Source organism: Ictalurus punctatus, chromosome 14, assembly GCF_001660625.3.
Source record: "Ictalurus punctatus breed USDA103 chromosome 14, Coco_2.0, whole genome shotgun sequence".
Lineage (NCBI taxonomy): Eukaryota > Metazoa > Chordata > Actinopteri > Siluriformes > Ictaluridae > Ictalurus > Ictalurus punctatus.
In genome coordinates this window covers 25,507,586-25,520,085 of record NC_030429.2, presented here as the reverse complement: position 1 = coordinate 25,520,085, position 12,500 = coordinate 25,507,586, and the positions used below count along the sequence as shown (strand labels likewise).

Here is a 12,500-nt window from a genome sequence, read left to right as displayed (position 1 = left end):
GATAGACATCTCCTTACGGAAAACGTCACAATGTCAGTGATTAGCAACGCGTGTTTTATTTGTTAAAAAAACAACACATTTGTTTGTTTTAATCTGTTTATAGTCGTTATAGATTTATATGGCGCATCAACTGTACAACTCCTTGCAAAATACAGTAGTAGTTACTACAGAAACTATAACAGAGTGAATGCACTGATATTAATATTATCGACATGGAAATTCATTTAACGCTTTCTGACCAATCAGAATCCAGAATTCAACAGCACCGTGGTGTAAACACACACATAAAACGATGCGTTCCGGTTTGTTTGCGTTAGACTTCATAGGATTTCTAGAAGTTGCGATGCGAGCCGATATAAAATTAAATTAGAAAACATACATTTATTAAATCACTCCTATATACTAATATACTAAAATAAAATCTGCTTTGTGCATTCAGCTTTATGAAGAAAATTCAACTGGATAAATCTCCCGTCGTCTGTGAATATTATATATATATATATATATATATATATATATATATATATATATATATATATATATATATATATATAAATTACATTATTCTAAAGTAGTACATTAATGACAAAATATTCAAAAAGTTCAAATGAAAAACAAATTCAACCCTGACCGAGTGTACCCGAGATCACCCCATGATATATTAACATGCAGTTGGAAAGAAGGTCTGTCTGTTCCAAAGCTTCACCCAGATGTTTTGTCCTAAAAAGGGCACTGTGATCTAAAGCAGGATTTTGTGGATGAGGTTTTAAAAGACACTAACTGCCATACAGACTGCTTTTAATTATGATGAATGGATGTGCAGGTCCACGTGCACCGCTCACGCCGTTCCTGAGCGGTGGAGGCCCCGGCATGTTCGTGACCCTGGAGTGGCCAAAGTGGTGCTCGTCATGGCTGACAGGCTGAAGAACGAGCGAGGGACCGAGGCCCACGTGAGAGGAGGAAGGTGTGTGACTGTGTTCGATCAAAAGACCCGAGCTGCCGGTGCAACGAAGAACCTTAAAAGGTGAAGTCTGACTCCGGTGAGCTGAAGGTGCTGAAGAGCACTCGGTGTTGGAGAGCTCGAGCCGTCAGACTCAAAGTGATTCCGAATCACATGACTCTTTTAAATGAGTCAATCAGGCGAATCTATTGGATCTGTAGTGTTCTGGTCCTTCATGGTCTTTTCTGTTCTATTATTTTCTATCCTGTTCTATTTTATTCTAATCTACAGTGTTCTATTTCTTTATGTTCTATTCGTGCTGCTCTGTTGCATCCTATTTTGTTCTAATCTGTTGTGTTATTTTCTGTCACATCCTATTCTATTCAATTCTATTCACTTTGGTACAGTTTTTCTGTTCTGTTCTATATTCTTCAATTCCTTTATGTTCTATTCTACATTGTTCTAATCTCTCTCTCTCTCTCTCTCTCTCTCTCTCTCTCTCTATGCATATATATATGTTCTTTTCTGTCATGTCCTATTCTATTCTGTTCTATTCTATTCTATTCTATTAATCCTTTATGTTGTATTCCTTCTACTCTGTTTCATTCTATTTTGTTCAAATCTGTCGTGTTCTTGTCAGTCATGTCCTATTCTATTCTATTCTGAACGATTTTTCTGTTTTGTTCCGTAGTGCTCTTCTCTGTTCTATTCTACAGTCTTCTATTCTTTTATTTTATTTTCTATTCTGTAGTGTTCTATTATACTCTATTTTGTTCTGCATTGCGGTCTGTTGTGTTTTATGGCGTAGTGCTCTGATGAGTTCTATACTGTTCTATAGCAGCTCTATTCTGTTTTTTTTTTTATTTCTTCGTGTTACAACGAATAGTGTTGAATTCTTTTCTATTCTATAGTGCTCTATTCTATTCTGTTCTCTTTTTTTTTGTCATCCGTTCTATTTTATTCTGTACTGTTCTGCGTCTGTGTTCTGTATTCTTCTACAGCACTCTACTCGATTCTGTTTTTTTTCTTTCTATTTCATTTCATTGCAGCGTGTAGTGTGCGATTCTATTCTATTCGACTCTATTCTCGTCTACATCCATCGCCCAGCCTGAAGAACGGCCCAGTGGTGTTTATTTCCCTGTTTCACAATTCTCATGACTGTTCTGGGAGTCGAGCCTCGACCCTGCTGACTGACATCTGAAAGAAAGCACTACACACACACACACACACACACACACACACACTTACTTGGCAGGAAATCAGAGCCGTATCATGCTCAGCTTACGTCTTATCCTCATAGGACTAAACCATTTGTTTGTATTAAGACTGACTTTAAATCCCAGATGGCTCTCTGGTCCCTACATAAGGGATGAAATAATGGCTTTTATGTAGCGCACAGTATTTCCAACAGAGAGCCATCACCCACGTTTTCCAGAAAACCCAGAACAATGCGCATATTCATAAAAATAAATCCAGCCAGCATCTGTAGGCCACATCAGCTATTTCTGTCAGCTTTGTTGATCAGATACACTTATCATTTAAACTGTTTCTAAACATGTCTGAAGATCACCAAACTTTTCCCGCTTATCCTACAGGGATTTGGTCTGAACTAGCAGAAAGGCCTTACGGTGTATCCATAATGATACAGCTCACTGAGTGAACGTGTGAATATAATCACATACTCACTTCACGGGGATCACAACCTGCACTGCAAAGCCTGGAGAACATCGTGTGACATCATCGGTTCAATTTCTACTTGGGAAGTTTTTTATTAGGAAATCATTTTTCCAGGAAGTGGCCGGCATGAGTAACATTAAAGTCATCCACTGACCCTTAACAAGCTCTTACTGACTAATCGACTGACTGAAACACACACACACACACACACACACACACACACACACACACATACTCTTAATCCTAGAATTTGCTCACAAGTTTTACTGCGGTATTAAAAGAGACGTTCTGAGGATTACTCAGTGGCTGGTTACACTTAAAACCAGGGTTAAGTTTATAATGAATGAAAATTCCCACCAAGCGAGCGTTGTAAGAATCCGAATAAAAGAATGAAACAGCGCACTTATTGAACACTTGTGGTAATATAAAGATAAAAATAAATGGATGTAAACAGAGACTGTCACATCCCCCTAATCATATACATCATCCATCCATCCATCCATCTTCTATACCGCTTTATCCTTTTCAGGGTCACGGGGAACCCGGAGCCTACCCCAGGGAGCATCGGGCACGAGGCGGGGTACACCCTGGACAGGGTGCCAATCCATCGCAGGGCACAATCATATACACATTTACAGTTTATTTTCTTATGAGATATGCAGTGTCAATCAAACAATCTCAGTGATTTAATACGCCTGGAGTTCAGGGCGGAGTTACGGTACACCTGGAAGGTGGAGCACTAAGTATAAGACATGTACTGTGTCCCAATTCGCCTACTATCCGTCCTAAATAGTATCCGGGATTAGAATTACACACAGGTCTTTGGAGGAACGGTCTCAACGATATCCCTCGCCATGTATCCTCCAACCTCATCAGGCGTTATAGCAGAAGACTCCGAGCTGTTATCTCGGCAAAGAAAGGTAGCACAAAGTATTGACTAAAAGGGTGCCAATAATTGTTGCGCACCTATATTTAACAAAGATATATTTTTTATGATAAACCTGTGTTGTTTTTGTAATTGTTTGATATCCATGAGAGCGGAGTATTTTAGTGATTTTTTTTTTTTTTTTTTTAAACAAAAGATCAAAAGTTTAAACAATAAAGACCAATTTTCTCAGCCTACCTTGCTCAGATTTACCGAGGGTGCCGATATCAGTGGATAACAATAATAATAATGTTTATTTATTTTATACATATATTATTTCTACCTTAATTTATTTTAGGAGCAAGTAGAATTTTTTTTTTTTAAAAGCCAAATATTCAAGTATAAAAAATAAAAGTAATAAAATGCACACAATTAAATAAAAGGTCAAACGAAATTAGCAATACAGAAAATGAGCATAAAGAGATCATAAATAGACAAATATAGAATCAGATGAAATATATATATATATCTGTGCGTGTGTGTGTGTGTGTGTGTGTATATATATATATATATATAAAATAAAATAAAAATGAAACAAAAAATATTACTACTAAACCAGAAGTAGTATTTTAAATTAAGATGATTTTTGAGTTCGAGTGCTGTTTAATATTCCAGTGTTTTATATAAAGAATAGAACTGATTCTGGGGAGCATTCTGGGAGATTTCTGGGGCGTGTAATCTGGGTGTAAAGCAGTCAGTGAGTTTCTCGCTCGGCAGTCAGGGGTGTTTTAGGAATTTGGAAAAGGAGTTTCCTGAACGGAAAAAATGAACAGGATCATAAAACACGGACAGAAAGGAAATGTGGAGAGCGAAGTTATTGTACTGTGGGAGATTTGTGATGTGCAGAGCCACTCAGTGGTCAGAACATCGATGACACGACACTGAAATGAACATTTTATACAAATACAACACATTTAAACGAGTTGATTCATTACTCGAGATCGTGACGTGCAACTGTGTTTGTTTGGGGGTTTATTTTTATTTTTTGGGGGATGTTGGGAAAAAGAAATCTGCTGATCTGATCCTGTAACAACTGGAAAAGACTGAAATTGGGTTTGGAAAACATTTTGTTTACATATATAAAAAAAAAAAAAAGACTTGATTGTATTTTATTTTAAATAAAAATTATTATGATTATTTTACTAATTATTTATTTATTTTTCATTACGGCGGCCATGTTTGCGTCGTGGTTGTACAGCTGCTTACGGAAACCACAATGTCTCGGCTCAGGGTGGTTCTAGCTCCTTGGAATAAAACCCGATCTCTAGAGCACATTACAAGGTACGTGTATATATATATATATATATATATATATATATATATATATATATATATATATAAACATTTTGCACATTCATGTTCCTTAGACTTAGAACTTAAGTCCAATTATAATGCTCAAGATTGCTCACAGTTCCACTTTTAGGGTCAATTTATAACGGGAATGGTTCGAGTCTCAGACTTAATTTTTTTAGGGGTTACCTGGGAAAGTATAGTGTGCATGCAGAACATTTTAGGTTTGAGACTTCTCTTATTTATTTATTTTTATGGGGGTGAGAACGTACTATTTTTTAAAAAATTCCCTCATTTTCGGGTTGAATATCACCGGTGGAGGACCAGGTACAAACCTGAAATTTTCACAGAAATAAGTCCTCTATAGTAGCACTCTGCTGTAAAAATTGTGAGTTTGAGATCCCACTGGTTACAGAGTTAGGGCTAGTAGAAATCTGGGGAAAAGCCTACCTTATTCATGTATTATGAGAATTGAACAGATGTAATATAAGCATAACAAATAATATAAATGAACAGTATTTTACAGTAATTATGTTTATGATAGACATACTATAGCTCATGGTTGTCACTGAGGTATAAAATGTTACTACATTTGATATTAGCAACAGTGAAGCATGATCAACCACAGGGTTCTTCAAATCTGGAGTTTAGCTCCAAATTCTAGGTTAGCGTTTGATTAGGGTTCAACCAACATTTATTCATAGAGCGCACTGAAACACAACATAAGTTGATCCAAAAGTGCTGTACAACGGGGAAAGTAAACCAATAAAAACAATAACGTCAACATCTAGACGTTTTCAAAAGCTAAAGAATAAAAATAGGATTTAAGGGAGGATTTTAAAAGTAGCTAATGATGAAGCAGACCTCATATCAAAGGGGAGGCTATTTCCAAAATATGGGTCCGGCCACAGAAAAAGTCCCGATCACTCTTGGGTTTACATCGACAACTGGGGACAGACGAAAGTACGTGATTGGAAGATGTATTTTGGTGCAAGACCGAACAATGGTCCATACACAAAAAGAAGGATTTCATAGTAAACCCTAAAATGAACAGGAAGCCAGTGAAGAGGTGCAGCATTTTGAACAATTTGTAATCGAGATAAAGCGGATTGAGAAAGTCGAACGTACAGTGAACTACAATAGTCCAGCCCTGACGTAATAAGATCGCGGATCACAATTTTCAGGTCTTTACTAGAAAGGAAATGTTTTAGCTTTGCAGTGTATCTGAGATGAAAGAAGGTCAAAAATGACTCGGAGGTTCTTAACTTTCTTTTGTACATCGGAAGAAAGCGGACCTAGCTAAGCTTCCAGGACAGGAGAAGAAGACGTGGGACCGCCTAAAAACAAGCCTTCGTTATATCGAATCATTAAAATGATTCGCCATCCCACTTTTAATGTCTTCAAGGCACTTTAGCAGAATCTCGAACGGGCAGTTAGTCTGACTGGAAGGTAAAACCGAGAATCATCAGCATAGCAGGATATTTCTGGGAAAAAATGTAACCAAGGGGAAGCACACAGCATAAAGGGGAAACAATAACGGACCTAAAATGGATCCTTGAGGGACGCCACAAGAAAAGGAAGCTGCTGAAGAGGGAAAAGTACGTACGTTTACAGAAAAGCTAAGCTAAAACTCTGCAGGACAGTGGACCAGATATGAAGAACCATCCTGATCCATCATGTCCATCACAGGTGTAAGGTTTGTGTGTGTGAACAGATTTTATCCAAATATGGAAGTACAGTGTTCAGTTGGGTGGTTTACAAACGAACAGCATGATAAACAGAGCTGTGGTGTTGTTTCTCCTGTGGCAAAAGCTGTAAGTAACAACAACATATCCTGAAGTGATTCATTCTCTATTTATCATGAACTCGGTGTCTACATCTAGTTATCTTCTTCAGAAATATACACTATCATCACATCACATCCCATCCCACCCTCATGTCTCTATCAGATATTTCCAGGAACAGCTATATCTGAGGGAGACTTTACATTCCTGGACAGGATTGAAACCATTTTAAACTCCCCGGAAGTGTGCTCATCGGGTCATGTGACTTTGTAGAACGAGAAAAGAAACATATTCATTTAAGAAACTGCTATCTGATATGAAGTATGTTTAGTGTCTATCTGCACCCGGTGATGTGACAGGACCCCAGTCATGATGAGCATTATGCTAAAAATGAAATAAAAACCTCAACAATAAGATAAATAGCATCTAAAGTACAGTCAGGTACACTTCTTGATGATGAACTAATCTTGTGTATTTTATTTTTAACAGCTGGCTGCTCTTTACTCTCTTGAAGGTTGTGGAAGGAAGGGTGTATTTATACTTTAATGGTTATTGGTTTTCTTTTTGAGGGGAAAAAAATGACTTCATATTGAAACCCGCCGTGTCACCTGAGCTCATCTGTTATTCGTGAGGACCGCATAGTTGTTATTAAGGGGCCCGGATGAATAAAAACATCATATTGAAGGAGGTACTTTCTTTTCCCCTGGACGACCGGAAACGTACGCGTGCATCTCAAAAAGGTAGAATATCGTGGAAATGTTCGTTTTATTTCCGCAATTGACTACAAAAAGTGGAACTTTCATATAGTCTAGATTCATTACACGTAAAGGGAAATATTTTAAGCCTTCGTTTTTGTCTTAATCTTGATGATTACGGGTTACAGCTCACGCAAACCGAACACCCAGTATCTCAAAATATTCAAATAAATACGTCCCACGCTACTCAAATTTTTTTGAGATGCACCTGAATACATACACACACACACACACACACACACACACATCATTATATCGTGTAAAATTTTATCTAATGATCTGAATTTAAATATCTTCTTCTCTGCTGTTAATATAATCAATAAAAACACATTTTCAAACCTAATTTTTAAAAAGCTGTTAAGATTGATCAAATAATAAACAAAAAGCCCAACACTTGATTTTGTTTTTATATTTTAAAATGTTTTTATTTCCACAGAGTAAAAACCAACAATGGAAACGACGACACGATCCTCCTTTCTTCACTTACAAAATAATTCATTTCCCAAAAAAAAAAAAAAAAAAAAAAAAAAAAAAAAAAAAGATTTAAAAAATTAAAAATAAAAAAAAATAGAGCATCATAAATACGGACACGATGGAAATACAGCGTTAAAAATATACCAATACGCAAGAAAACGATGCGGTGAGGTATGTTCACGTGTGAAATGGATTGGGCGGAGCATCCGCGTGCGCTGACGTGACGATGTACGAAACCGATCGGCGAGGACGATGAGGAAGAGGAGGGAGCTTATAAAATCACACGTGCACTAGGATTCGGTAAACGGCTGATGGGAGTGATGAGGAATAAACGCAGCCTGCAGCTGGATCAATCGGAGCAGGTGTGTGTGTGTGTGTGTGTGTGTGTGGGGGATGGTGGATACAGTCCAGGTCAAACACACTCCATCTTCAGCATCAGGCTGAATAATCCTGCACACAACATAAATAAATGCTGAGATTAAATTAATAGCGATTATAACTGATCAGCTCTTATAACAATCACAGCTTATAGCTCTGCCTCATGCAGTATTCTGGCTTATTAGTTGTTCAGGCTCTCGTATGTTATCCAGAAAAACTTACCGCTCTGGGCTTTTTATTCATCTTCATGTCAAATCTACAAACAGAAAACACACAGAAGTCATAATTTATTATTAACACCTGCGCTCGAACACAACCTCATTCTCATTACATTCTTATCTATTTCTGCTGGTGTTACAATGTTAAAAATATAACTATACACATCACTGAAAGGTTGACATGCAGAATAAATAAAAGTGTGACACTACAGCTCAAAAGAAGAAGAAGAAGAAGAAGAAGAAAAGAAAAAGTGTAACTAAAACAGAAAACAAGCGAAACACGACACCTTTCCAAACAGAGCGTCCCGCTAAAGGAGCTGAAAACAATCACACTGCTAAAGGAGGCGGTGAGAGGAAAGAGGGGGAGGAGATGCAGGACGTGAAGTTCATTCAGACTTACTCAAAGTCATAATCGAACATGGCGGAGGGGCTGAGGGGGCAGCATTAAGGGGGGGGAAGAGAGAGAGAGAGAGAGACAGAGAGGTAGGTTAGTGCACTAGACTGGCATTAATGTGGCTCCGTCCTAAATCACAAAAGACCTGGAGGAGGAAAGTGCAGATCAGAGCCTGAACACATCGCCAGCACTGAACACTGCCTCTGACTTCACATAACTATCAGGTTTCTCTCCCTTAATCTAAAAGTTCCATTAATATTATTTTATCAAATATACATCTTCCAGCGTCCGACGACGACACATTTAATGATGATGATAATAATAATAATAATAATAATAATAATAATAATAATAATAATAATAAGTCTTAGATAGGAATAATTTTTTTCAGGTTTGTGCAAAAATGTAACGTCAAGAACAGATGCGTTGGTGTGTTTTGTTTTAGCGGACAGGTCCGACACCGAGAGAGCGGCCCAGGGAAAAGGGTCCGCTGTCGTTAAACGGTACGAGCGCGGCCTCTGGAGGCGAAATAAAAACCAGCGCTGACTAATTTCCTTGTGCTATTGGAAGTGTTTTTTATTCGTGTTGAATATTATGTTATCCGGAGGACTCCTGTCATGAGAAAATACGACAGAAATGATGGAGACCGCCGGTATGTCAGCTCGTTACCCCGCTATTGTCATGACGACATCGAGGAAATTGAATGGATCTGTGAAAGGTTAGTTTGGGCGCTTTGTCACGGGCTTCTTTAATCTATTTGCGGTCAGAATTGCGAGCGGTACCTGTGTCGGTTCTTGTTTTTGCGTTTCTTGTGACTGCTGTGGTGGCCCGTGTTGGTGGAGCTGGAGGACGATGCTGCTTTCTGAGGCTTCAGGTCCTGCAGTGCTCCGTCTGCATCCTCCGCCTCCTCCTGACCCGGCTCGTTCTCCTGGTTCTGCAGGTCCGGAGACGCGTCGCTCTCAGTGCCGCTGCCTGCCTCGCCTAAACGCACAGACACAAAAAAAGTCATCTGCAATGACATGACCAACTTATAGGCTGATATTGAGGTAAGTAAAGCACAGATATAACTGTTTAAGATTTAAGAGGAAAACCAGAGTCATGACTGTAGCATTACTTGTATTTATAACTTCCTGCTCTCTCTCTCACACACACACACACACACACAAGCACTGACTTACGTTTTTCATTCATGTGATCAGGGACGCCACCGAGAGCACACACAGCCTGCCGGGAAAAAGAGATGAAGGAAAAGTCAGGGATTAGTACACACACACACACACACACACAAACAAATGTGCTTATGAAAAAACAGCATGGACAGATCAGGATTTCTTCAACCAGGGCTCATGTGCGCAATTCTCAAAACACTCTCAAGATGGCGCTATTCTCGGCGGATCCGATACTACATAAATCTGATAACCGATTATGGAAAAACGCTTAGATATCGGGAAGAATGAATGAATCGCTGTACGCTAGATTCCATCCCCGAGTCTGGATCACCACTGCTACGCCTGACCCTGTCATCTGGGACATTTCGGATACAGCTCATCTAGGAAGTACACGAGCGCGACTTTAAACATAAAGCCATGTGTGAATGAATTAAACGACGGAACGGCGTGGGTGAGAAGAGAGGGATACTGACTGCCACTGAGGTTACGGAGGATTTACTGAACAGACGTTCTGCCTCCTTGAATTTCCGGTTCCTTCTGTCAGTCTTACTGTTGGAGTTTCTATCAAAGGACAAAAACAAAAAGAAATGAACTCCCGTATAACATTATATAATAATTTAATATAAAATATGATAAGAGAGTAGAATAAAGGGATAAAACACGCTCCATCGCTCACTTCTGGTTGGTTAGATAGCGGTCCCATCCTCGGATGATGTTGCCGTACATCTGCGTGTCCTCCAGGTAGCTGCCTTCGAACGCATAGATCTGTCTCTCCAGGTTCACCAGCGTCTCCTGATCAAACACAACCACCACCAGCAGCGTAACTCTAACCTGAACAACATCTCAGCAAACACGCAATATTTTATCCGTTTTTTTTTTTTATATATAGTTAATGCAGAAGATAAATAAAAACGTCAAACTGAGTCATGGGGAAAATATTCATTAAGGATGCACATACAAATAAATAATAAACAAAACAAACAAACCGTTTTTAAAGTCTGTTGTAGGATTGAATCGTTTTAATGAGGATTTAAATGAAAGTGTGTTCAATTAAAAATAAAGAATGAACAGAAACAAATAAATAAATAGATATATTTCCACAGTATTATTTTATTTTAATTATGACTTCTCATCTTTATTATAAATTTACAGACGGATGGACGGACGAATAAATTAACTAACATTTCTCATTTCATGAATCATAATTCACAATTTATAATAAGTTTTAAATAATAATAATAAAAAAAAGGGTTATGAATCAATAAATAATCAAATGAAATGTGTAGCTATGTCTACAGTACATGGGTCAACTGTGGGGCGGGGGGGGACTTTTATTACAGAATTTCATTTTAATTACTACGGCATACAATTTCATTACTTTGTACATTTATTTTATTTTTAGTATTTGCTTATTAAAAGGAAATTTAGGAAAGGGACAGAAACATTACAATATTTAAAAGAAGCATATTCTGTGTGAATTAAAATGCATTTATGTTGTTATTCTACTTTTTAATATTTGCATATTTAAATTATTTACTATTTCTGATTACTTCATAATTGCTTCATATACAAAACACACAAATATATATAATTTAGGGCACGTCTCTATTCTGCACACACATCTAGTGCACTATATAGGGTGAATAAGCCCGTTGTTGTGATATGTTATGTAGTGCACGCATGTAGGGGAATACAGCGGTTTGTGACGCGGCCTCAACACACCGCCTCTCACAGCCAGCACAACGCGAGCTAACTGTTAGCTAACGTGCTAACAAACATGTTGCAAGCTAATATTATTTAGTTTTACTGCTGATAGTGTTAGTAATCATAATAAAATGTTACATGGAATAAATAAAAACACCGTCCCGTTATATCATGTAATAAATTTAATTAAAAAAAAAAATCACAAAAAAGATCCGTTATACAGCTAACCGCGGAACCCATGGCTGAGTTACAAATGGCGCATATCCGCCTACATACGCGCCCTACATAGAATACAAAACGAGACAGTTCAGCCGCCTACGTAGTGCACTACATATCCTACAGAAGGGTATTTGGAATGCGGCTACTAGTCAGGCAAACGCAGGCTCTAGAACCTTCTCTAAGGCTATTCCGTCTGACGCCATTTTACACAGTTGTAGCTGCTAGATTGTATTAAAATGTGTATATATATATATTTTTTCTCTACCGCAAGCTCTTGTTTCCTCTTGACGAGCTCCGAGAGCTCGCGGCGGGTGTCGGGAATCTGTGGCGGAGTCGCTTTAGCATGCATCGCCATGATTGAACCGCGGGCCAACAACAACAAACAAGATGGCGGCGGGAGAGGGTATTATCCTGTATCGCGCACCCGTTGCATATGGCGTCTAAAGGACCCTATTGGTAGCCATATTGTGTGCCTGAATTAAAATAATGCCCCGCTGCAGCTGGTAGATGCTGTAGCGCTGTTTACATTGTTTTTTTTTTTTTAAATTAATTAATTTTTTTTCTATACTAATT

At 38.2% G+C, this 12,500-nt stretch overlaps 2 protein-coding genes across 6 annotated transcripts in view; one reads left to right on the top strand and one right to left on the bottom strand.

Annotated features, from left to right (window-relative positions):
* Positions 1 to 7,786: 7,786 nt before the first annotated feature.
* meaf6 (MYST/Esa1-associated factor 6) lies at positions 7,787 to 12,348 on the bottom strand. Of its 2 annotated transcripts, XM_047159960.2 has the most exons (8): positions 12,193 to 12,348; positions 10,681 to 10,796; positions 10,478 to 10,565; positions 10,014 to 10,059; positions 9,618 to 9,816; positions 8,842 to 8,871; positions 8,446 to 8,479; positions 7,787 to 8,295 (listed from the first exon to the last, which is right to left on the bottom strand). In XM_047159960.2, the coding sequence occupies exons 1-8, from the start codon at positions 12,280 to 12,282 to the stop codon at positions 8,281 to 8,283; spliced, it is 618 nt and encodes a 205-aa protein (XP_047015916.1). In that variant the 5' UTR covers positions 12,283 to 12,348; the 3' UTR covers positions 7,787 to 8,280. The 2 variants fall into 2 exon arrangements, with proteins under 2 accessions (XP_047015916.1, XP_053541683.1); XM_053685708.1 differs by lacking the exon at positions 8,842 to 8,871 and having other exon boundaries at positions 7,791 to 8,295.
* Positions 12,349 to 12,476: 128 nt separating this feature from the next.
* Positions 12,477 to 12,500, top strand: part of stpg1 (sperm-tail PG-rich repeat containing 1) — a 7,941-nt gene continuing 7,917 nt past the window's right edge. For 3 of the 4 annotated variants that reach the window (XM_017484556.3, XM_053685472.1, XM_053685473.1), the window contains exon 1: positions 12,477 to 12,500. This exon is cut by the window's right edge and continues 521 nt beyond it. The gene's annotated coding sequence lies outside the window, so the exon portion shown is untranslated. The other variant, XM_017484557.3, reaches the window with a different exon arrangement.